Genomic DNA, 25249 nt, shown 5'->3' with positions numbered 1-25249 from the left:
TACCCAGTAATTGCTCAATTCTATCAGTTTCAGGGAGCTACATGGTGAGAAAATCCTATGGCTAGGCTTTGAAAACTGACAAAGCCTTGGAGAGAAAAAAGAAAGTCATGGTAGTTTTTGGATAGAAAAACACAACATGAAGATGTTTCTGGGGCAGAAAGAAGACTGATTAGCCAGAGCAGGAGAGCGTGCTAGAGATGATCAAGAGAGCAATAACATTGGAAAGTCGAGTGGCACTGATTATAGAAGTTTGGGAAATAAGGGTCTATTGAAGGCTTTTGAGCAAATCACTCATCCGGCCTCTTCATTATTTCTATATCCACGTCAACTTTGTTTGAACTCTTATCTTGCTTTTACCCAATAGCAGATATTTCTTGTTGCTAATTGCTCCCTGTTTGTTCTATTCATGCCAGTTTTGGGTGAGCCTGGTGGGCTAGTGATGAGAAGGAAGGAACAGCACTTACCTTTGAGTCACAACACTGACCATTGTCCTATGGTTAAGTTAGATCAGCAATTCTCAAACCCATCAGACTCAATGTTCATTTTATAAGAACGATTTCTGTAATTCTTCTCTTACTATCTTGAATAAAATTTGCCTGCAATATGATGGATCTTCATACATAATTATAATAGATGAACTGTGTCCCCTCAAATCCGTATGATGAAGTCTTAGCCCTAGTACCTTAGAATATATCTCTATTTGGAGATGTTTACAGAGGTAATTAAGTTAAAATGAGGTCAGATGGGTGGGCCCTGAACCATTATGACTGTCCCTCACAAGAAGAGGAAATTTGGGAACAAACACGAAGGGAGGAAAGACAATATGAAGACCCAGGGAGAAGACAGCCGTCTGTAAGCCACGAAGAAAGGCCTGGAGCAGATTCGTCCTTCACAGCCCTCAGAAGGAAACAGCCCTGTGGACACCTTGATCTCAGACTCATAGCTTACATTACTATGAGAAAATAAATCTCTGTTGTTTAAGCCTCCCAGCCTGAGGTTATGGCAGCCCTAGCAAAGTAGTACACTAATGATAGATACAAATGACTTTTCTATAATGTAAAGAAGAAATAAATGGAATGTGATTTACAATAACATATGTTTTTCTACTTGTAAATGCTCAAGCACATCTATACTAAACATTTACACCACTACTGTGCATGCAACCAGCTAGAAATCACTGCGGAGTGAAAGTTCAAATGCAGGCTGACACAGATGGCTTGCAGTATTGGCAACTCAGGTACAAAACCTCGAGCAGCATTGCTATTGGTACATCATTTTCTGAAAGAATGAAAAACTCTTGGTAAAATGCCAAAGGAGACAAGCAACAATCTTCCCTCAATTTAAATGGTAGTTACATTCCTGGAAAATTCAGGAACTACGTTGTATTTATTGTAACACAGGAACAGGTGCTATGTGCAGATAATTACAAATAGGTTTTTCAACTACATAAATGTCCCATGGAACGTTTGAAAGTCACAGCAGTTCTTCATTTCTTTCTGTACATGTTGCAGGATGTCAGGATGTTTACCATCTCTGGCCCACACCCATCTCAATCATCATGACAACCAATAATGTTCCCGCGTTTCCAAAATATTCCCTAAGTGTTCCCTAAAGGGGAGTACCACTTTTGTTGAGAACCAGTGAGGCACAAGAAAATAAAAGAGGCAATTTATGGTTAACTTTTGGATTATGGGTGTTGGTCCAGCCCTACCCCCACTCCCTGCCAGAACCACTCCTTCCTGGAGGCAGAGACCTGAGGACTAGGTGACATGGGACCACACAGTAGGCAAGTCAAGCAAGTGGTATACATCTTCTGAACTGGGTATTGTTGAAAGCCAGTCTTGACATTGACCTTAAACCTCGGTGCAGAAAGGGCTCCTTTGTGTGCTTAGACTTCAGAGGCCTCAAGGTGTTTGAAGGTTGGTACTGACTAGCAGCTGTGGGCCTGCCTTTCTCTCTGTGTGTTCATGTGTGTTGCTAAGAGTGATAGATCCTCCCTTCCCCCAACTGATGGACGGAGTATGACGTAACCTGTACCTGCAACATAGACATTCCTGAGCACCTAACAAGGCACCTTATATGGACTGTACATTGAACCACCGATCAGTACCTGCCAAATACCCTAAGCCCCCGATTCCTAAGTCCCTAGGTCCCTAATCATGTGCCTTATATGAAACCACCAATCAGTGTGTGCTGAGTGCCCTAAGCCCCGTCCCTTCCCTTTCCGCCCCTCAAAAGGCGTGTTCACCCAGGCATGTGTGCTCTTTCTCCTCTGGAAGGTAGCCGGCAGGGTCTTCTCCTCCAGTAAAGCCCGTGTCCTGGTATCCTGGTTCTCTGGCCCTCTGTTTCATCTTTCAAAGAGTGCTGCTGTGATTGCCGAGACAGATGTGAGCCCGTGCACAGCCACAGAGAAGCATCCTGACTAATCCTATTGTTCATTTCCCTGCCCCTGTTCCTGGACTATTGACCATTCATGGTTGGAGAAGATCACATGAACCAACAAGTTAGTTCCACCAGAAAGCCATGATCTCTAACTATCACTGGGACCCGAACAGTGCACTCAAACCTTTGTTCTGCTCTGCTGTCACCCAGGCATGCTCCCAGCTGTGCTTACTCTCAACCTTCCATTCTCTTCAAGCAGTCAAATTCCGCCTTGTGGTCATGCTCTGTAGAAGACTTTTGTACCTTTTACCACCATCATTGTCCTGAAGGACTTCCCGCCTTCTCCCCTCAAAATTTCTTTTCCTCTTACACAAGAGGAAGCAATGTCCTTTGTTGCCTGTACTGCCTGTTTCTCCCCCTTCCAAGGGAATCTGTTCCATAGATTAAAGAGCTTCAGTCTTTCCCTTTCAACTGCCTTCTCCCCTCACCTTTGCCTGAAGATGTGCGCGATGAATCAGCACCCTTCAGTTGCAAGCCATAGAGTACAACTTCAATGTACTTTAGCCAGAAAAGGGGATTTTATTCTAAGGCAGTGGTCGGCAAACTGCGGCTCGCGAGCCACATGCGGCTCTTTGGCCCCTTGAGTGTGGCTCTTCCACAAAATACCATGGCCTGGGCGAGTCTATTTTGAAGGAGTGGCGTTAGAAGAAGTTTAAGTTTAAAAAATTTGGCTCTCAAAAGAAATTTCAATCGTTGTACTGTTGATATTTGGCTCTGTTGACTAATGAGTTTGCCGACCGCTGTTCTAAGGAATCCAGGACGTCTCAAGAAACCCAATGGTCGGAATGCCATGGTGTCAGGAAAGGATTTGAACATGAACTGTGAAGCCATCAGCACTCTTTCCACCCTTCTTTTCTGCTCCTCTTATTGGCTCCATTTTGTACACTCACTTCCTGTGGCTTCATATCCTCAAGGCAGAATCCCAGCTCCAGGAGCAAGAACCTTACTTGACTAGCTTGGATCAGGTTCAGTTTGCTGGCAAGTCCAGCTAAAATAGCTTAACAGGGACCAGATTTACCCTGCTGCCTGAAACAAGTAACTCCACAAAATATAGAAGCACTGGGTTTTGAACATGGATACCAGGAGGTGCAGGGCAGTGATCCTCGAAAGAGGAAACAGAGGAGGTGAGCCTTATGGTTGCCTCGACTTGCTGCCTGGAGAGTTTCCAGGCTGCAGCACAGGTGGGGGAACCCGAGAGGAGCCCCGTAGTCTCCCTGAGTTGAGAAAACAGAGCTGGGAGTCTGAGCAAGACACGGTGGCTAGAAGAATCAGGACAGAATACCAGAGAGAAGAGAGCTGGAGAGAAGGGGGAGGGGGGGAGATCTCACTGAGTCTTCAGCTGAATACTGACCAGTACATCCCTGTAAAGAAACCACTGGAAGGCAGGAAAAGGGCCACCTAAATGGAGCTGTCACGGGGCCTGACACGGTTTGTTTCCACCAGTCAGACCACGGTGGGTAAGTCTTGTAATTGACAAGGTATCCAGTGGAATTCTCAGATTGTCAGGAAACATTTAGTTCTCAAGCCTGCTCTGGTCCTGCCTAACAGACCTTAGAAGTAAACCTGAGAGAATCCAACTGTGTCCAAGTGTCTTCACTGCATCCCGGAACAAAGTTCAAGATTACTTATAGGAACATAAAAATAACGCTCCCCCCCCCCCCCCCGCCCCCGGCCAGGTAAAACTCAGGATGCTGGCATCCAATCAACAAAGAAGCAGAAAACTCTGCTCAATCTATCAGAAATGCTGTGGATGTTATTGTTGCCTCCTCTCCCATCACAAGGCTATTAGTGTTTTCTTCTTCACAAACCAAACTATCGTTTGACTTATTACAAGAAGCCTCCATGACTACTGTTATTTAAAAAGGCTTTGTGAACAAGTTAGAAAAATGAGAATGCCAAACACAGAGGAGACACGGAAGTTTGTGCGGCGCTTTAAAACCGGCCTAGGCCTCTTTCTCCCTGTTTCCCTGGCTGCCCGCCTCTCCAGAGAGCCCTCCCTCTCTTAACCGAGTCTCTTGGCTTTCCTTGTCTTTCCAGGATGTTTAATTGAACCCAATGCATGGCTGGTTTTCGGAGAAAATTTTGTTCCTTTTCTGATTTTTACATGGGCAGATTTTATTTTGTTTTTTTAATGTTTCCCCCCCCCTTTTTATTAAATTTATTGGGGTGACATTGGTTACTATGATCATATAGGTTTCAGGTGTGGGTTTCTATGTTACAAAATCTGTCTATTGCACCGGGTGCCCACTACCCAAAGTCAACTCTTCTCCTGTCACCTTATATTAGGCTCCCTCTGCCCCCCACCTCCTTCCCTCTGGCAACCACCACATACTGTTTGTAAAGTTCCTGAGTTTCAGTTTTATATCCCACATGTGAGTGAAACCATGGCCTGGGCAGATTTTAATGTTTCACATGTACTCCTCAAAGAAGGGGTACTTCTCGACACCCCCTCGCCGGCAGGTAGTTCAGTGCCTTTTGTTCTGCCCACGCCCCCACTCCTCGGGGCGATGGCCCGTGGTGGGCGAAGGCTCCCCCAGCCCTGCTCGGTTTGCCTGGAACCCACCCGCCCTGTGCGTGGGCAAACAGAACTGCAACTTGGGCGCATCCGTGTCCTGGGCAAACGTGTCCTGCACCTCCACGTTTTCCTCGGGTGAAGTCTTCCTGGCCTGGAGTGGGGGCAGGCTTTTGGGGAAGTGAGGGGGAGCGGAGGGGTGTCTGGAGAGCGCGAAGAAAGCAGGGGAAGAGCGCGGGACAGGCGGCACAGGGCTGGAACCTCGACGACGGAAGGACCGACCGCTCCGTCGCGAGAGGGAGAAGCGCGAGTCCCGCGGCCAGACACCCTGTGCGCAGGGGGAGGAGAGAGAGCAGAGGAGGCGCGCGAAGGCTGAACCCCCCCGGCAGCCAGACTCCAGATCCGAAGAGGGGAGCCGGGCGCTGGGTGGTGCGGGGCGCGTGCTGTCCGAGGGCAGATCGGGGACCCGGCGTGGCCCTGCACGCCGCCGGCGGCGATGGGCGAGGCGAGCCGGGTGTGCTCCGGCTACTACAGCCTCAACCGCAGCTTCGTGGAGCCCTTCCCGTGCCCCCGGCGCGGGGAGGCGGCCGCGCTCCGCTACTGCTGCGGCTTCGCAGACCTCAAGTACTGCTGCAGCGAGCCGGGCAGCTACTTCCCCTACAAGCACAGCTACATGTGGAGCCTCAGGTGGGCAGGGCAGGCGGCTGGCGGGCCGGGGCCGGGGAGGCGGGGAGGCGGGGAGGCGACGGCCAAGGGCAGTGCCGCCTCGGGAGGAGGGAAGGCGCCCGCGTCCCCACGACCCGCTCAGGGCGGTCCCTCCGGAAGGACGCGGAGCCTCCTAGACCGTAAGGGCTCTGCAGAGAAACCCCCTGCCGGCTCGGAGATGGGGGTTTCTCTGCAGAGCCCTCGGGCGAGGGTCGGACTCAGGCCGCCAGAGGTGTGAATCCGCTCTGGGACCCCAGGCGAGGCGCGCGCGGGAGGAGCGCGGGCTCTGCGCCCGGGGCGCACCCCGCCAGCCCGGCGGGCCAGGCTCAGTTCCCCGCCAGCCTCGCCGGAGCGAATTGCTCTTCACTCTCCCCGGGGACCAGTCGCAGGCGGGCGACTCTTCTGGCTGGCAGAGACAAGACACGCAGATAACTTAAGGGGGTTTTAATTCTTTTTTTATTTGGCGCATTTAAATAGAAAGGGGCTCCTCTGGAGCCAATTTTAAGGCGTTAACTGAGGATCAGAGTAGTTTAAGTCTCTTTGGAGGTAAGAAGGAATTGGCTGTGTTCTTTAAACGATCAAAAAGGTCGGGGTGTGTATGTGCGCTCGCGCCAGCAAGCAACTGGGCTTTAATGTGACACACCCCGAACCGAACTGGAGACCCACAGAGGTACAGTTTGAGGTGCTATGATTTCACACTCTGTAGAACCTTTCCAGGACACCCCCTTTCTAAATGGGGTGGCTATTGCTGAAGAGGCTTTCTCGGGTGGGGTCTTTCTTGCCTCTTTTCCCTATGATGGGAATTGTACTTATTCCAACTAGTATTTACGCGGATATTTTAAATTATGAAGCGCTTTTCCTCCCCTTCCACTCCAAAGGTTGCACACTTTGCACTTGTTTCCTTCCTTTTGCCTGGAGAATGAATGGGGTGTCAGGATTATAGGAAAGAACTCAAACCCACATTAAACTGGAGAGAGAGAGAGAGAGAGAGAGAGAGAGAGAGAGAGAGAGAGAGAGAGAGAGAGAGAGAGAGAGAGAGAGAAGAATGGAGGAGGGGGGAGGGGGGCAGGGAAGCAGGTTTACAGCCAAGGATGGAGCTGGAAGAGGGGACACCCTTGTGGTCACTGCAGAAGCTTCTGGGCCTGCAGCTTCCTCACAAAATAATTGATGGCATTTGTGGCCCAACTTACCCTCTCTAGCGGGATTATCAGTGTTTGGGATTCCACAGCATGGATGCATGTTCTAGATTCTGGAAGATATTACCGAAGTTTTCAAAGCTGTAGTTGTATGAGAGGCCCGGGAGACTCCAGATGACTATCGTCTATCTTTTGTTTCACCCGACCAGCAGGACCGCTAAGTTTTAGGGCTAAGTGTGGGCCTGTGTATCCTTTCACAGGGATTCACTGAAATATTTTGTTTGCATTCCATGTCCGATGTGTATTGGCTACCTGGGATTCACAGTATCCAACTTTGTGTCGTGTCACAGGTCACGTGTCTGAGCATTTGGAACTTGTGTAGAAAATGTGTACCATTACTGCTGCACATGTACTTACTTCTTTCACAAAACAGAAGTAGAACTGCATGTATATCTTGGTAGCAAGTTAGGCATAGTTTATGCATGTATTTCAATAGTTTTAATAGATGATCTCAGTCTAGCAAAAAAAAAGCTGTAGTTGATAAAAGTTTATGTGATAAAAAAAATCTCAGCAATTGAATAAGTTGAATTCATTTCATCAAGAAGCGATCATGAAATGCTTGAAAACCAGGAAAGATGAAATTAAGCAGGCCCTGTCAGAGGAAATAGTTGGTATTTCCTCTGCACAGCTACAGGATTTTGATTGGCAGTTAAAGCTTGCGCTTTCTATAGACAAAATTGCTACATTACAAATGCCACTTTTCAACCTTCATCTACATGTAAAAGAAAACGGTGGAGTCAAACCGTATTCTGTTGGAAGGAGTGAAGAAGAGCTGCAGAACCTGGAAATGTCTTGGCAGCAACTAATAAGGTCATCCTGCCTTTGAAATAACTGGAAATGATGACTATCACCAGCATCATCAGATTCCACTGCTATCGCTGCTATCACAGAGTGAACACTGTGTGTTCAGAAAACCTGTGACACACTATTATGCCAAGCTGGGAAATCAGCAGTGTTGAGATTACAAAGATAAAAATTTATCAACTTCTGAAAGGACAGGAAATTACATGGTTCACAGAAAACACATAAACATTAAAGATAAAAAGCTATAATAGCAGTCTATATTTTCATAATGACTGTCCTGCTTCATTTATTAAATATCTGAGAAATCTTTATATAGAGTTTTACTGAAAATTAACAATAGGCGCTAAAGTAATGCAAACATACAAAGCACAAATAAACTGGAATCTTGCTTTACGAAGTATGTGGCTCTGGCCAGGGGGTTCAGTTGGTTGGAGCATCATCCTGGACACCAGAAGGTTGCGGATGCGATCCCAGGTCGGGGAGTATATGGGAGGCAACCCATCGATGTTTCTCTCTTACATCTCTCTCTCTCTCTCTCTCTCTCCTTTTCTCTAAAATCAATGAAAACATATTCTCAGGTGAGGATTAAGAAAAAAAAAAGGATGTGAATATCAAGGATGTGTGTTATGGTTATATGTATATGACTGATTTATGATATTTTAAAATAAATTTTAAAGAATGTATAAGCTGCATATATAACTCAGGAAATTCCATTTCAAGGGAAAGATTATAAAATGTAAATTTCCTTAGAGAGAGAAGCTTTTCAGACATGAACAAGAAAAAATATCCTAAATCTGTGTAAATAATTTTGAGTTTATGAATTCTAGAAACTAAAATCTTGTACTGGAACATAGGAAAAAATGCAATGGTTACGTTTTATTTCAAGGTCTTGGGAGAGTATGACCTGATCAAAAAATATGTGCCATTGCACAGTGTATTTAGTACTATTCAAACATCAGCTAAGACCACATTTTTGTTATAAACTCTTAATATTGAATTTAACAGTTTTGAATGTTAACTTTACTGGCAAATAGATCATTTTAAATTTCAGTTAAGTTTAAAGGTAAGCATTCTGAACATAAAAGTACAATTTTATTTCAGTAAAAATATGTTGACAGTTTTGAATATTCTTGTATTATTATTTATTAATTGTATTATTTTCCATACAAACAACTGTAAACCTACTTTTGCCCCACCCTGTATTATTCCTCCCAATCTCCTAGGAGGAGCCAGAATTTGGCAGGCATGCCAAATCTGCAGCAAATGACTTTAAATGTTATTTCCTGAAGCAGTACAATAATTTTTTAATGTATTGCAAGCCTCAAAAAATCTCCAAAGGAGTGCCCACTCCAATGAGTTCAACTAGCAAAATTGTTATGTCAGAGTGGGGCAAAATCTCAAAAATATAATGACAGCTTATCCTTATTATTTGGAGAAGCATTGTGTGTTGCACTGGCATATTATTTGGCCTTTTGGTAAATAATGTAATAACCCAGCTCTGAGACTTTGGAGATGTTAATAAAGGTAGCAGTGCCACCAATAGAGACAGCAAGCCATAACGCAAACTCAATTATTTTACTTAAATCCTCAAAATGTCTAGCTCACTGCAAAGTGACAGGCAGCAGAGGTTGAAACCTGTCCTAAGGTTTATGAGGGCACAAAGGATTGAACAGTTTGCTGGGGTCTTCGTTCAGCACTGACAAAGTGGACAGTGCACCCCAGTTCCTGGGAATTATAAACATGTTTTCAGCTGATGGCCTCAGTTGACAATGTTAAACCTGAGGAACTTGTTAGTTATTGAGCTCTGAGGACACACTGGGGAGCTCCACCCCTAATTTAAAAGAGTTCAATTGCGAAAAATATTCCAGAAGTCACTACCATTTGTTCTGAGAGTCTGCAGCTGCTGGAGAAAGGCACAGGTATAGCTACTACCAGCTAAGTAAAGTTGCTGAGTAGGAGAATTGCTCATTAACATGATGACAGCTGCAGACCTTCTCTCAGGGACTGCCAGATGGTGCTGTGAGGAAGAATAATTCTCCCTTTTCTGTGTCTAGCCCACTTCCATCTTTTCTCCTCTTATAGATCCCTAACCTCTTTGGTAGTCTTCTTCAGGACCTAGGAAAATAATGCCTATTGCACAGGGCTATGCATGAATTCAATAAGTATGTGTTGAAATGAATATCTTAGGAGATTCCCAGAGCTCCATCTAGGTTCGCATGCATAGAGCAATCCTATATAATAAAAGGCTAATATGCAAATTGACCGAACAGTGGAACGACTGGTCGCTATGATGCACACTGACCACCAGGGAGCAGATGCTCAACGCAGGAGCTGCCCCCTGGTGGTCAGTGTGCTCCCACAGGGGGTGCGCTGCTCAGCCAGAAGCCCTGAGCCGGGCTTACAGCTGGCAAGCGCAGTGGCGGTGGCGGGAGCCTCTCCCACCTCTACAGCAGTGCTAAGGATGTCTAACTGATGGCTCCCGGCTTATGAGAGTGCACAAGCCGGGCTGAGGGACACCCCCCCCTCACCCCGTGCACGAATTTCGTGCATTGGGCCTCTAGTATTTCTAAAAAGTGGAACTGTGACATTGAAATAGTTTGTCAAGATTGGGAAGACCTCCTTTTAAACAGAAAACAGAGCCCGTCCAGCCTGGCTCAGTAGGGCATATGCCGGGGTTGTGGGCTCGATCCCCAGTGTGGGGCGTGCAGAAGGCAGCCAATCAATGATTCTCTCTCATCATTGATGCTTCTATCTCTCTCTCCCTCTCCCTTCCTCTCTGAAATCAATAAAAATATATTTTAAAAAAGAAAAACAAAACAGAAAGCAGAGACAGCATGCTCTGTTTTTGTTTTTCTTCAAATCATGTGGACTGGTTTATTAAATTGTGTACATTAAAAGCCCACTATATGTATGTTGAATTCAACTAATTTGACAATTTTACTTTTAAATTCACTAAATTATGTGGGCTTTTTTTTTTTTTTTTTTGAGATTTCATTTTTTTAATAACCAGGTTCTCACTTCAGGAATCTTGCCAGATGTCTGGTCTCTCAGCTGCCTTGTGCAGCAGATAATATTAATGAATTGGGTTATGTTCCCATGTATCTGTGTAGAGTCCTCACCCTCCTTGACCTGTACAATATAAAAAAGTCATCTTTGGGGCAAACAAGCAGGACAGAGGAGTTGTCAAAGCCAGGAGTCTACCCCTTGCAGTGCACCAAGTATATATAACTATATACTCATTCTAGCCACAGAATTACCCAGTCTTCACTTGTGTACAAGGCTAGGGGGAAGTGGGCTGATATTAATAAATCCAGAATAAGAATTTCCATCTCTGTGGCTCAGGAGGCAACCTCTAACTTGCAGGGGTGATTTATCTCCTAAAAACAAGGTTAAATTAGATGAGCTTAGCCCCTTACTTTGAATTCTGTTCTCCTTACTCCCAAGGCATCGCTACTTAAATTCTCCCTTCCCTCCCTTTTGGTAGATGTCAAACTTGTCAAGGCCTTAACTCTAGGAAATAGCAGGAGCCTACAGGCAAGCCAGGAAGATAATGAAGGAAAAGGTCATTACTTTTCAATAATGATGACTTTTTAATTACTACAAGTAGACCCATCACCAGTAAATTATCATTTACTTCCACTTATGGAACATTTATTACAAGCTACGGATTCTGTAAACACATTTAATAATTATGCAAAACACCATAGGAAAGTCAACAGAAGTATCTGCCCTTGAGCAGCTTAAAACCTAATTACATATTTACACACCCACACATACATATGGCTCATGAAGGTACATATATTTTCATTAGTTTTTCAAAGTAATTCTTTTTTTTTTCAAGCTCCATCTCCCATTTAAAAGCAGTAAGTTCACAGGTTTATGTAAACTATGTTAGTTCTCATCTGATTGGTTGTATAGACAATTGTATCAGAAGGAATTATTACAAATTTAGTGCAGAGCAAATAATATCAGATATACACTTTATTTTTAGAGAAAAGTACAAGGGTTTCTTCCTTAATGCTGTAAGTCATTGATATTATGCTCTTTTAGAAAGGAAAAACTCACACTGTACAGGAACTTTATGTAAATCTCATAACTATTGCTTTCCTTTAATTAAACCTTCTCCTCTTTTGTGATAGTTGTGGTTTTGTATAATAGTAAACAATATCTCCCACACATATCTCCAAAAGAAAAAAAGTTCTGCATTTCTGATAATCATTTACTTCACTACTTTTGTGGAGGTAAATGTTTTTATAGTCATCTTTTATTGGTGAACCTGATCTTTGCTTCTGGAGTCCTATATAATAAAGAGGTAGTATGCAAATTGACCATCACACCCTTGCACAAGATGGCCGCCCCCATGTGGTCACAAGATGGCCACCACAAGATGGCTGGCAGGGGAGGGCAGTTAGAGGCGATCAGGCCAGCAGGGGAGGGCAGTTGGGGGTGACCGGGCCAGCAGGGGAGGGCAGTTAGGGGCGTCCAGGCTGGCAGGGGAGGGCATTTGGGAGCAATAGGGTCGGCAGGTGAGCAGTTAGGCGTTGATCAGGCTAGCAGGGGAGTGGTTAGGAGGTGATCAGGCTGGCAGGTATAAGAGGTTAGGGGCAATCAGGCAGGCAGGCAGATGAGCTGTTGGGAGCAAGCAGTCCCGGATTGTGAGAGGGATGTTCAACTGCCTGTTTAGGTAGTCAGATATCCCCCAAAGTGTCCCAGATTGGAGAGGGTGCAGGCTGGGTTGAGGGACACCCCCCACCCCCAGCGCACGAATTTCATGCACCGGGCCTCTAGTATATTAATAACAGAGTCGTGATTGTGATTTTTTTTAACTATCTCTAGAGAATCATGTAACCTTTTACCTATCATATGAATTCACATGATATTCTATACTAATATTAACATATACATGTATAGAAAAAATATAGTAAGAATTTCATGGTAGAAAAAGGAGATCTGTAGATTGCAATCATATACTATTGTCCTAAAATATAATTTGATTATGAGTAACTGAAGCAAGAACTAACAGTATTTAAACCTCTTTTAGTTCTTATGCAAACTGGTCTGTGTGACACTCACAATGTTTTCTCTGTTTTCCTCAGCATCGGTGCCCTGATTGGATTGGGAATTGCTGCCCTTGTTTTACTTGCCTTTGTCATCAGTGTCTGTGTCCTTTGCTATCTATTTCTGCATACAAAGCCTCAAAGATTAGACACTGGCCTTAAACTTCAACACCTAGAGGCTCCTTCCACTCAAGAAGGTAATCAGTGCCCATTATTTGTAGCCAATTACCTGTACTCTGTTGAAAAGAATAACCTGTACCTGGGTAACAGATGATACTGTTAATGAGTGCTTTTTAAAAATTCAATTCATTATGTTTCTTTGTAGAAATACATGCTAAATTAGGCCTTAATGATGAAATACCTTAGAGAAATTGTGCCCGGGGGAAAATAGCAGCAGGATGTAGATGTCCTTGTGAAAAATAATACATAGATCCAATAAATCCACTTTAAGATATGTATGACTCAGTTACAAAGGTTTTATCTTTTTGGAATTTTTACATTTTGTGGGTTTTTTTATTGTCTAAAGTTTACATATGTCTTCTTTTTCCCCAATTGACCCCCTCCCCCCCCCCCCCAGCCTAAATTTTGTTTTTGATGGAGCCACAGAAGTCACATAAAGAAACGACATACCTGATAATGAATTCTCAGTGTTGCGTTACTCTAGATTGGTTAGTCCAGTGGTCGGCAAACCACAGCTCACGAGCCACATGCGCCTCTTTGGCCCCTTGAGTGTGGCTCTTCCACAAAATACCACGTGCGGGCGCGCATGTACAGTGCGATTGAAACTTCATGGCCCATGCGCAGAAGTCGGTTTTCGGCTTGGACGAGTCTATTTTGAAGAAGTGGTTCTAATGCCGAGCCACGTTTTGCCGACCACTGGGTTAGTCAATGGCCAATTAAGCATTCACCTTTTGCACCTGTGGTGAATTCGGAGGAGGTGTGTAAAATAATTCAGAAGCATGTAAAAGAAACAGAAAAATAGAAGATAGTCCTGTTCTTGAATAGATTATGAACTAGTTAACATATAGTGATGTGTTTAGTGTGACTACAAAGTAGGAAGACATTTTTATGTGTGGTTCATGGAACTGGGTTTCATTGTTACCTCAGTTATGACATGCTACACAAATTCTAATTGTTATTATTAAGAAACTCAGAAAGAATTGTTAATATTTTGTGAATATAAATTTCTATAAGTGTATTTAAAAAGTAGTAATTATGGTCCTAGCCAGAGTTGCTCAGTAGGTTAGAGCATTGTCCTGTGCACCAAAGGATCACAGGCTCAATTCCCGGTCAGGGCATATACCCAGGATACGGGTTCTATCCTGCTTGGGGTGCATACAGGAGGCAACCAATTGATGTTTCTCTCTCATATCGATGTTTCTCCTTTTCCCTCTCCCTTCCTCTCTAAATCAATAAAAACATATCCTTGGGTGAGGATTTTTTAAAAAGTAGTAATCATAAATTGTATTTGGATATATATATATATATAGTATTTTAATAAAAATTTAGAATATACGTATATATATTTAAAATATGACACACATGCTGACTACCATTTAAAAAGAAAATTTAAACAGTTATTTTTAAAAAAATTAGAAAATTCTCTGCTCATATGCTCTATTTTAGCTGAATCCTGAAGCTTATATGTATGGAGCACATGCTCTGTGACCTTTCAATCCACTGCTGCTACGTGATTGCATTAGCTCTCCTTGCCTTCTCTGTGGGGAGCTCAGTCCTCTTCTAAAGCAATTTCTGAAGTTTGGAGATTGTATGGAAGACTTGACAGGTTTTTATGGGTTAAACCCTTGTTTTTTCCACAGGCAAAATGAAGCAGTGGATTAGTGATTATGAAATAACCGGATCAAATAATCAATTTTTGTCTCAACTGCTTAGATAATGTAAGGTACCAGTTCTTAAGTTTTACGATGCATGGGAATCACATAGGGAGCTTGTAAAAACTACGAACTTTAAAACAAGTAGCCCCTTTTCTTATCCTTGCTCCCATGCTGTCTACTGCCCACGCTGGCCAGGCAGGACTGGTCCTTTTTAATGCTGTTGAGAAAGGTGGCTTCTGCAGTATAGGGGAATGACTCAGCACAGGGATACTGGTGGCTGACCTCTCAGCTCTCTCCCCAGAGCCACCAACCCCAAACACTCCTCATGTAGCTCTAGTCCTGAAGCCCAGGGTGAATGGCTGCCAACAAAATTTTGTGTGTTGGCCCTTTAAGAGGCAGACAGAAACCCCAATGCTTTTCACAGTCAGATATTATGTAGGCACCTTTCCCAGTTTGGACTGGGGAAGCTGCCTTGGGGTTTAGACCCCAGGCTTCTCATGGGGAATCCCCCACAGCTGAGCTATTCCTCCAGAACTTCAGTTGCCATCCCTGGGAGTCTGGCCAGCCCTCTTGTGCCTCCACCACTTCCTACTAGCCTTGATGTGGCTGCCTCTGCAAGTCCTTGGTTATAGGTTTCTCTCCAGCTAGCCTTCAGTTGGTTATTCAGGATGATCTTTCTATACTTTAGTTGTAATTCCAGTTTGGTCCTGGGAGGTGAGTGTAGCTTCCACCTAATTCATCACCATCTTGGATCTCCAACCTCCCTTATTTATTTATTTATTTATTTATTTACTTACTTATTTATTTAATTGTTGAAAGTATTACAGATGTCCCCCATTCCCATCCTTTTAGCCCCCCACTATCCAGCCCCCACCTCACCCCAGGCCTTCCTCACATTGTTGTCTGTGTCCATAGGTTATGCATATATGTTCTTTGGTTAATCTCTCCCATTATTTTTAATTAATTTTTATAATTGAGACTGTTTTCATTACAAGCAATTTGCATGGCCTTAAGGGAAATGTATTTTTTGTGTACACACTAAAACTGACTTAGGGCACTGGATTTTTTATTTTATTTTTTATTTTGTCTCTATAAATGACAGTAAGTTTAAAATAGTCTAATCTTAAATAATTTTGCCAAGACTTTTTCTTTCTATATCTTTATTCTATTGGGTTTCATTTTTTTTCCCAATGTATATAGTTTAAGGCTTTATACATTTTGAATTGATCCTGAAAGAAGCTGGTCTCTGGCAGTGACTGTAGCGTTTAATTGGGCTACCTCCAGGGCTCACTCTGTGTAGAGATCCTATTTCTAAGCAATTGATTGGCCTTTAATTGTGTGCCGTAACCATTTCTTCCTTTTTAACTTTTGTATTTTGAGTTATGCATGTTTCAAATGCCAACTTTTGAAAGAACAGCACAGCTTGTAAATCATACTGTAAAGATGTACAGTTCTGAGCAGAAGATGGCTGTGTGAAGGGCATCTTTCTGAGTAGACACTCCTGAGGGTGAAGGCTCATTTGAAAACATGAAAAAGAAGGAATTCTTACCATTTGCAACAGCATGGATGGATCTAGAGAGCATTATGCTAAGTGAAATAAGCCAGTCAGTGAAAGATAAATACCACATGATCTCACTCATTTATGGATAATAAAGAACATTACAAACTGTTGAACAAAAATAGACAGAGGCAAAAGAAGCATCGAACAGACTGTCAAACTATAGCGGGAAGAGGGGAGGGTTGGTGGGGGAGGTAAGAGATCAACGGAAGGACTAGTATGCATGCACATAAGCACAACCAACAGATGCAAGACACTGGGGGCGGGCGGGGGGGATGAGGGCAAGTGCGGGGGTGGGTGGGTCGGGGAGGCCGGGGGCGGGGGAGGTCAGTGGGGGGAGGGAAGAGACATATGTACTACTATTTGTAATACCTTAAACAATAAAACTTTTTAAAAAAATAAAGAAAATGCTCCAAAAAGAAAAGAAAACATATGAAAGAATTAATAGCTAGTAGAGGAGCAACGAGTCTTAGATCCCTGCTTCTCAAACTTTTCCATTGGTGAATCCTTGAAGGTCAATAAGAGAGGCACTTATGCCTCCAGAATCACAAGGGCTAGAGTGGAAAGGCCTGCTTAAGCCTTATGAGCTTTCAATTGTTTGAAGTTACCCACTTTATTTTTTAATTTATGGGAATTTTCTATTTGACTGCATAATGTAATGGCTGGCTTTACTCTAATAACACCTGATTTTCAGATATGAGTAAAATTGATGCTCCAGGACTGACAGCATATTCACCCTGTGATTTTGAGTGCCCATTGACACTCTGCAGCTGTGGAAAGGGGTGGAGGATAAAGGAGAGGCATTCTTAGGAGCAGAATTTTTTATGAAAATTAGAAGGCAGATATTAGCAGGGTTGCCTGGTACACATAAATAATACAGTTGTATGGAAATAATAGGCAACTCCAGGCCTGTATTTGGTGATTTCTTTTGTAAAGGCAGGTGATGCAAATGAAAAAGGATAAACAAATCAGCAGTAAGACACAGTTGTCTAGGAGAAAAACATAAATTACATCTGGAGTACCGAGAAAGAAAGCAAATTGAAGATCATATAATCATTTATTCTGTCTGTGAGCAAAATAGGACTTAGACTGGCTCAGAATGATCTATTTTTTCTTTTTAGAAGACACCCTTACTCCTGAGTTACAAACAAAAACGAAAGCAACAACTCACTTCACTTTAATTGTAGGAAAATTAGAAAATATAGAGAAACAAACAAATAAATGTCATCCATGATCCCACCATACAAAGATAATAGATATTCAACCATGGTGAATATCCATGGATTTTTTTCTTTGCATCTACAGACATATATAACAAAATGGAGAGAGGGTGAGTCTTATAATAACTTGCTTTTTTTTTTTCACTGAATAATACCGATATCTTTGTTTACCAATAAATAAATACCTTTGCTATAATTTTTAATGGTTACATTGTATTACCATGATGGAGTGCTATGAGTATTTATTTTTTCTATTGATTTCAGAGAGGAAGGGAAAGAGAGAGAGATAAAAAACATCAATGGTGAAAGAGAATCATTGATTGGATGCCTCTTGCACGCTCCCTACTGGGGATCAAGCCCACAACCCAGGCATGTGCCCTGACCAGGAATTGAACCAGTGAACTCTTGGTTTTTGGGTCGATGCTCAACCATTGAGCCACACCGGCCAGGCTATTCTTTTATTTTGATATAATTTCACCTTCCAGAAAAGTTACCAAAAAATTATAGAGAAAGTTGTATACCTTTTCTTAGATTTACTAACTTAATATTTTGCCTCATTGTTTTCACTTTTACTTTCTCTTGATATATACTTTCTGAACAATTTGAAAATAATTTTCAGATATCCTGTCTTTTAACCATAAATATTTCAGTGTGAACTTCCTAAGAACAAACTGTATTTTTACATAATTACAGTAAATTTATCAAAGCCAGGGAATGTAACATTGATACAGGAATATTATCAAATCCGTAGTTCATATTCAAAATTTGCCAATATCCTTAATAGCTATTTTTTTCTTGTCTCAGAATTACACCTTGTAATTAGATGTCATATTTCTTTAGTTTCCTTCAATCTTCAGTCTTTCTTCGTCTTTCATGGCCTTGACATTTTTGAAAAGTAAAAGCCAGTTATTTTGTACAGTGTCCCTCAATTTAAATTTGTCTGATGTTATCTCATGATTGGAGAGAGATTATACATTTTGACAAGAATACCATAGATGTTATATGCTCAGGGCACCATAACAGGAAGCACATACTAGATTGGTTTGTTCCATTACTGGTGATGTTAACTTGGATTCTTTGATTAAGGCTGTATTTGCTAGATTAATCCATTGTAAGGTCACTATTTTTGCCTTTGTCATTACTAAGTAGTTCGTTGGCAGGTACTTTGAAATTATAAAAATATCCTGTTCCTCCTCAAACTGACAACCCATTAATTGTTGTTAATTGTAATTTTTTCATTCAGAATAATTTCAGGATTATTATTATGATAGGTGTAAAATGGTGATTTTCTAACTTCATCATTCCTTCTACAATACATCTATTAGCTGTTATTTAATTACAGGAATTCTACTTTCCATTCTCCCCTATTTATTTACCTATTCATTTATTAAGATCAGTATGAACTCAGATTCCTTATCCTAATATATTCTACTAATACCGTTATTTATTTTGATCCTTGAATTGTTTCAGATTTGACCCAGGGGAGTCACTTTATACAAGGTCCGGTGTCCTCTTGAAAATGTTTATTCTTTTTAAAGCCTTTTTTGCCTCCCGTCACAAGATGTTCCAAGGTGTCCTGTACTTTCCCTGTTCCATCCCATGAACTTGACATTTCACCAAGAAACCTAGTGCATTTTAGTTGCGAATGGTGTTTAGAAACCAAAGTCTGGGTATACCATATTTTATTAAAATACTGATTTTGAATTAGCTTCCATTCCCCGCCCCCCCCCCCTATTACATACTAGTACATACAATGAACATTTAAGCGTTTTCTTAGCACAGATCCCTGGGAGTGAAGTTGCTGACCAAAAGGAGGGGCACATATTAAAGGCTTTGGATACAAGCTGCTAATTGCCCACCAGAAAAATACTATTTCATGGGTATTATTTCAAAAGACATACGTTCTACTAATTTCATTGAGAGAAATAATGTAGTGTTTTGATTTTATCTAATTAGGAGAGTGGGTACTCTAATGTTTATTTGTCATTATTTTTTTGTGGCATGTTGTTGCTCATATCTAATACACATTTTTCCATGGCAGTATTCTTTTTTCATTATTTTATAAGAACTTCCCTTACAACAAATAAAGTCTTTTTCATATATATTGCAAATATTTTTATAGTTATTTCCTTTTTAATTTTGTAAGTGACAATTTTTTAATTTGTTTCACCTTTTGTGATTTCTCCCTTTAGTTTCATATAATACGTTTATTCATTTGTTTTTAACATTTAAATCTTCAATAAGCCAGGAATTTTTAACTTTGGTGTAAAGTGTGAGGTAGGGATCTGCCTTCATTTTTATTTTGCAAATAATGAGCCAATGTTTAAAAAAGCCATATTTCTTTTGCCAATTTAATATATCATCTTTGTCATAAACTAAATTTTTATATACATAGGGATTTGTTTTTAGATTTTCTGTTGCATCAAATTTAGCAGTCTGTTTATTCTTAAGCCAGTAATATACTTTTAAAATTATTATAGCGCTATAGTTTAATATCTGATTAGGCAAGACTTTCTCTTCTCTCCATTATGCTTCTTTTTCAAAATTTCCTGTGTGATTTCCAAATAAATTTAGGAATCACACAGTCAAGATTTTAAAAATCAAGTGGTATTTTGATGTTTTTTTCTCTCAATGTATAGATAATTTGGGGAGCTATTTTTCTTAGTAGGTTTAACACCACTCCAACAAAACACTGCTTAGAACTCATTAATTAGGCTGCTAGATTATTTAATAATACTATTCTATTTAGAAGGGCTTTAAGAATTCACAGAGATCTTAGTAGAGGATGGACTAATTTGAATGCAATGACAGAAGAGGCCACTTGTGTCTCCTAAAGAGAATTTTCTACTTCAAATAATGAGCCTGGAATTTCCTATGGCTGTTTTTGTTCCTAGAATGTAGAAAACCAAATTGCTCAGCAGTCTATGGCTACATTTAGCATCTCTGAGTCCTCCTCAGGGCACAGTGTTAGGCAATCCTGGTTGATGTTGTAAACAATAAGCAAAATAGAAGCCAGTCTCTCAGTGTGAAAATTCATTGAAAGGACTTAAAGTATTAGCTAAATTCCTTTGTTAGTTATGTTAGTCATCACTGGATGCAAAAAATTAACAATGCACAAAATGTAAAGAAAAACGAAGACCAATTGTGGAAAAAATAGGGTAGGAAAACGTTTCTGGATAGAATTGTCTTTACTCATTGACAAATAGACAAAGCAAAAAGGCAAGACTAGGATTTAAACTTTCACAATGAATTTTTAAGTATAGTTCATATGAGATAACCTACATATCCTTAAGGGAAGGCAGGGGAGCAAAAGGGGAGAGGTATATAATTTTGCTCTTCACCATTTACTTCAGATCCAGCCCTGTGCATCATGTTAAACTTGAGAGGAAAATGTCTCCTTGCAAATAAAAAAACCCTCTTAGGTAAAAATCTAAGATTGCTTATTTCCACTAGAAGGTACTGTGGTATGAGTGGGATATGTAGATTTTCTATTAAATAATACTAGTAAATTGAGCCAGCTGACTAGAAGTTAGAAGCTGTTGTGGGCCTATAGAATGGTACACAGAAGCTAGGAGCTAGGCAGACAATGGCAGAAAAGTTTAATTAAAATTCTGCTAGTTAGCCAGGAGATGAAGACTGGCAGAGGTCCCAGCATTTTATTTTTTATTTTTTTTTTGAAATGGCAGGCAAGAGAATTGTTCATAAATAATAAAATACATAGAGGAGTCCTGGCCATGTTCTCAGTGGTTAGAGCATCAGCATGCAAACTGAAGGGTCATGGTATGATTCCCCCTCAAGGGCACATACCTGGGTTGCAGGTTTGATCTCCAGCCCTGGTTGTGGTGTGTACAGGAGGCAACCAATTGATGTGCCTCTCTCTCTCTTCCCCTCTCTCTCTTCCCCTGTCTCTCTTCCCCTCTCTCAGTCACTCCCTCCCACTCTCTCTAAAAACCAAAGGAAAAAATATTCTTGTGTGAGGATTAGTAGAAAAAGGAAAAAATACATACAGGAGAACATAGGTACTAAACTTATGAACCTTGGTCTCAGAGAGGTTTATGTGAACTTGCTGCTAAAAGCAAGGAAAGTAAAGGCAAAAATAAATGAATGAGACTACATCAAACTAAAGAGCTTCTGCACAGCAAAAGAAATCATCAACGAAACATAAAGGCAACCAACTGAGTGGGAGAAGATATTTGCAAATGATACCTCCAATAAAGGTCTAATATCCAAAATACATAAAGAACTCATACAACTCAGCAACAATAAAACAAACCAATTAAAAAATGGGCCGAGAACCAGAAAGACACTTTTCCCATGAAGACATACAGATGACCAACAGATATATTTTAAAATGCTCAACTTCACTACCTATAAGGGAAACACAAGTCAAAACCATGAGATATCAACTCACACTTATTAGAATGGCTATTATCAATAGGTTAAGCAGTAAGTGTTGGAGCGCTGTAGAGAAAAAGGAACCTTATACACTGCTGGTGGCAATGTAAACTGGTACAGCCATTATGGAAAACAGTATGAAGGTCCTCAAAAAACAAATTAAGAATAAAGTTACCATATGACTCAGCAACCCCTCTTCTGAACATCTACTCCCAAAATTTGAAAATATTTATTTGTAAAGATATAGGATATGTACCCCTATGTTCACTGCAGCATTAGTCATGGTAGGCAAGGCATGGAAACAACCTAAGTGCCCTTCGATGGATGATTGATATGAAGATGTGGTACATATACTAGTATAAAACGGAATACTACTCAGCCATAAGAAAGGATGAAGCACTGTCACTTGGGACAACATAGATGGATCCTGAACTCTCAAGTATCATGCTAAGTGAAATAAGTCACATTGAAAAGGATAAGAACAATATGATTTCACTCATATGTGGGATATAAAACAGAAAGCAATAAACCCATAGACACAGACAACAGTATGGTGTTACCAGAGGGGAAGGTGGGCGGGGTAAAGATGGTCAAATATAAGGTGACAGAAAGGGCTAGACTTTGGGTGGTGAGAACACAATGCAATGTATAGAAGGTATATTATAGAATTGTATACCTGAAAATTTATATAATGTTATTGACCAATGGTTACCCCAATACATTTAAGTTTAGTAAGCAGTGTTCATAGAAGAGTTTATAGGATAAGTGGATCCCTGAGGAATGGTTCTGAAAATGAATACAAAATTTAAATCTTATCAGAAAAAATATATTGGCCTAGACCAGTGATGGGCAACCTTTTGAGCTTGGTGTGTCAGACTTCACCAAAAAACTGAGCATAACACGGGTAGTGTGTCACTTTGAGGAAAAAACATTATTTCGCAAATGTTTCGAGGCGGCCGCATGTCATCAGAAATGGCTACGCGTGTCAGTGCTGACACGCGTGTCATAGGTTCGCCATCACTGGCCTAGACTGTGATGAGGATAAGTAGATTGATGAATTTGATTTAAGTGAATTCTATTAGTTTGATTAAATTAATTTAAATGTTGGTAAAGATTAAAATTTTAATTTAAACGCCAGTCTCAGAAGTATAGGATTAAAGGAAGATTGAGATTTACATATGATGACCAGATTTTATTTTAAAAAGAAAAAAAAAGGGGGTGGGGGGGGGGGACGCCAGCAGCAGAAAGCAACTAATGTCAACCCAGGAAAGAACATGGATTTTTTTTTTTTTTTTTTTTTTTTGCAATCTGTACTCAGGTTTAAAAAAAAAGAGGCATTAGATAAGAAAAAATGCTTTATGTGTAACAAATCCCTTGGAAGCTCAATGGAATTACAGATTTCTTACTTTAAATCAAATTCATATTGTAATTTTTTGACCCAAAAGAGGCAGCTGGTTTCACCCCTATTTTGTTGGTTAAAAATTAGCTTCTGTTTCTTAAAGCAAAACTAGGAAAAGGTGAGGTGGTTGAGACAGTTCCTTCTTTCTTTTTTAAAATTCTCCTAAAGGGGCCTGGCCAGAATGGCTCAGTGGTTGAACTTCAACGTATGAACCAGGAGGTCACAGTTCGATTCCTGGTCAGGGCATATCCCTGGGTTGGGGGCTCGATCCCCAGTGTGGGGAGTGCAGAAGGCAGCCAATCAATGATCCTCTCTCATCACTGATGTTTCTGTCTCTCTCTCCCTCTCCCTTCCTCTCTGAAATCAATAAAAATATATTAAAAACAAAATTCTTCCAAAAGGATGAAATCAGCTGCAGGAAGAGAACATTGGGGATGGTAACATGCTCATCAAAGCTCCTTTGTCAGTATGATGTTTATAACAAATATTTTCTTGTTTGTGGAGCAAATTGGTTGTTAGGGGAACTACCTTACCTCAAGAGGCCAATCTAAGAAAAGATCTCTGCACATACACTGGTTAGAGGAATCCAGTCAGTAGCCAAGGAAACAGTGAGGCAGGGCTGGAGGAAGGGGACTTCACAAGTCCTGGCTGAAAAAAATCTATAGTAACTGAAAGGCACTTTGTGAACCTCTAGGTCTCAGAGGTTCGATAAAGTCCTTGAGTTGTTGCCAGAAAAAAGCATAATGAAAACTAGAGATGTCAGAATGTTGATGACTTAGAGAGAACCTCAAACTAAGTTGGGAAATAACTTCCTGAATTTATTCATCTTAAAAAAAGAAAAAAAAAAAAAACGGTATGTGACAAGGTAAACAAAAACCTTGCAACCCTGATTAAAATATTATGAATTTAATCAAGTGAAAAGCTTCGGAAATATGAAGGACTTGAATTCATATTAGTTTTCAGATTTCCTGGAATTCCAATAAAATATTCAAATTTTAGATGTCTAAAGACATGCTTACATAAGTACAAATGTTATGCAGATAATATGAAACTTTGATCTTTTACTTTTACCTGCTATGATACAGAAGAGTAAAAATAGTACTAAACAATTGAAAAGTAAACCACAAACATTGTTTTTCATATGTTATATGAGGAAAATAATTTCAAGGGCCCTCGTGTAGAATATATTCTATTACTTAAGTATTTTAATAGTATTTAAATTTGAAGCAAATATATTTTTAAAGTCTACTTTGCAAATAACAATCAAGAACTTATCATTTCACCCAATTTTCATGCCAGCTTTCCCTCCTATGTTTACTTTAAACAGCTTTACTTGCTTGTTAGGGCAGAGGGCTACTTGCCAAGTCAGAAAATGTGCCTTCAACAAATTAGCTTTTACAAATCAAATGGTTGAAACACTCTGCCTGGATGTTTAGAAGTAGAACATTATTTTTGCCACCAAAAAGTTCTCTATTCTTGTACACTCTGGACTCATACTTACATGAGTGAATGAGACTGTGGCACCAGTGTGTTCTTTTTTAAAATTACATCTAAATCGACTATGATGGCAAAGCCTTAAAGTGCTGCAAATTATGATGATTGGCTTCGGTATAGTTTTGTTCACTTCATGAATAGGGACAGTCACACTTTTGTTCGACAACTCAGAAATCGTTACCTTCTCTTCAAGTGTGTAGTTATCTCCATGGAGAAAGGTAAGCATGGAAATAAAACCCGACTTCCGCTACTGAACATTTCCCTTATTCGACTTTCAGGAGAAAATGCTCAAAACCAACTTTGAAGGGATTCAGTTCTCACTTATCCACATGGTGTTTTCAGGACATCGTATTTTCCATATTGCTACAAAATGTATGTTGTTAAGCAAAAATGTTGCAAAGTCAAGTTTCATGACATAATTTCACATTAATTATTTCATGTTGTTTTGTGTATTTGCAGGCAACTCAAATAGGAAAATCAAAACCCCTAATTCAAACGCAGCATCAAATTCAACGAACGAAACAATCTATGAAGCTGATGATATAATTGAGGGAAAAACAATGGATACAACACAAATCAACATCGTGCATTATTAAAAATCCTGTGTTATAAAAGCTCACAGGAGAGATGGA

General features: G+C 40.8%; 1 protein-coding gene and 1 pseudogene across 1 annotated transcript; both read left to right on the top strand.

The window, feature by feature from the left end:
- The first annotated feature begins 5450 nt into the window (after positions 1-5450).
- SHISAL2B (shisa like 2B) lies at positions 5451-25213 on the top strand. Its single transcript, XM_008162060.3, has 3 exons — positions 5451-5641; positions 12756-12913; positions 25077-25213. The coding sequence occupies exons 1-3, from the start codon at positions 5451-5453 to the stop codon at positions 25211-25213; spliced, it is 486 nt and encodes a 161-aa protein (XP_008160282.2).
- LOC103305149 (COMM domain-containing protein 8-like) lies at positions 6751-7686 on the top strand (annotated as a pseudogene).
- Positions 25214-25249: the final 36 nt, after the last annotated feature.

The sequence above is a fragment of the Eptesicus fuscus genome, chromosome 4, assembly GCF_027574615.1.
Source record: "Eptesicus fuscus isolate TK198812 chromosome 4, DD_ASM_mEF_20220401, whole genome shotgun sequence".
Taxonomy (NCBI): Eukaryota; Metazoa; Chordata; class Mammalia; order Chiroptera; family Vespertilionidae; genus Eptesicus; species Eptesicus fuscus.
This window is presented reverse-complemented; position numbering and strand designations above follow the sequence as displayed.

What these genes read in the sequence shown, in the direction of transcription:
- SHISAL2B (XM_008162060.3), top strand. Translation starts at nt 5,451, where the DNA reads ATGGGCGAGGCGAGCCGGGTGTGCTCCGGCTACTACAGCCTCAACCGC. An exon ending in AGCTACATGTGGAGCCTCAG is followed by an intron (nt 5,642 to 12,755) that starts GTGGGCAGGGCA and finishes TGTTTTCCTCAG; the next exon opens with CATCGGTGCCCTGATTGGAT. An exon ending in GGCTCCTTCCACTCAAGAAG is followed by an intron (nt 12,914 to 25,076) that starts GTAATCAGTGCC and finishes GTGTATTTGCAG; the next exon opens with GCAACTCAAATAGGAAAATC.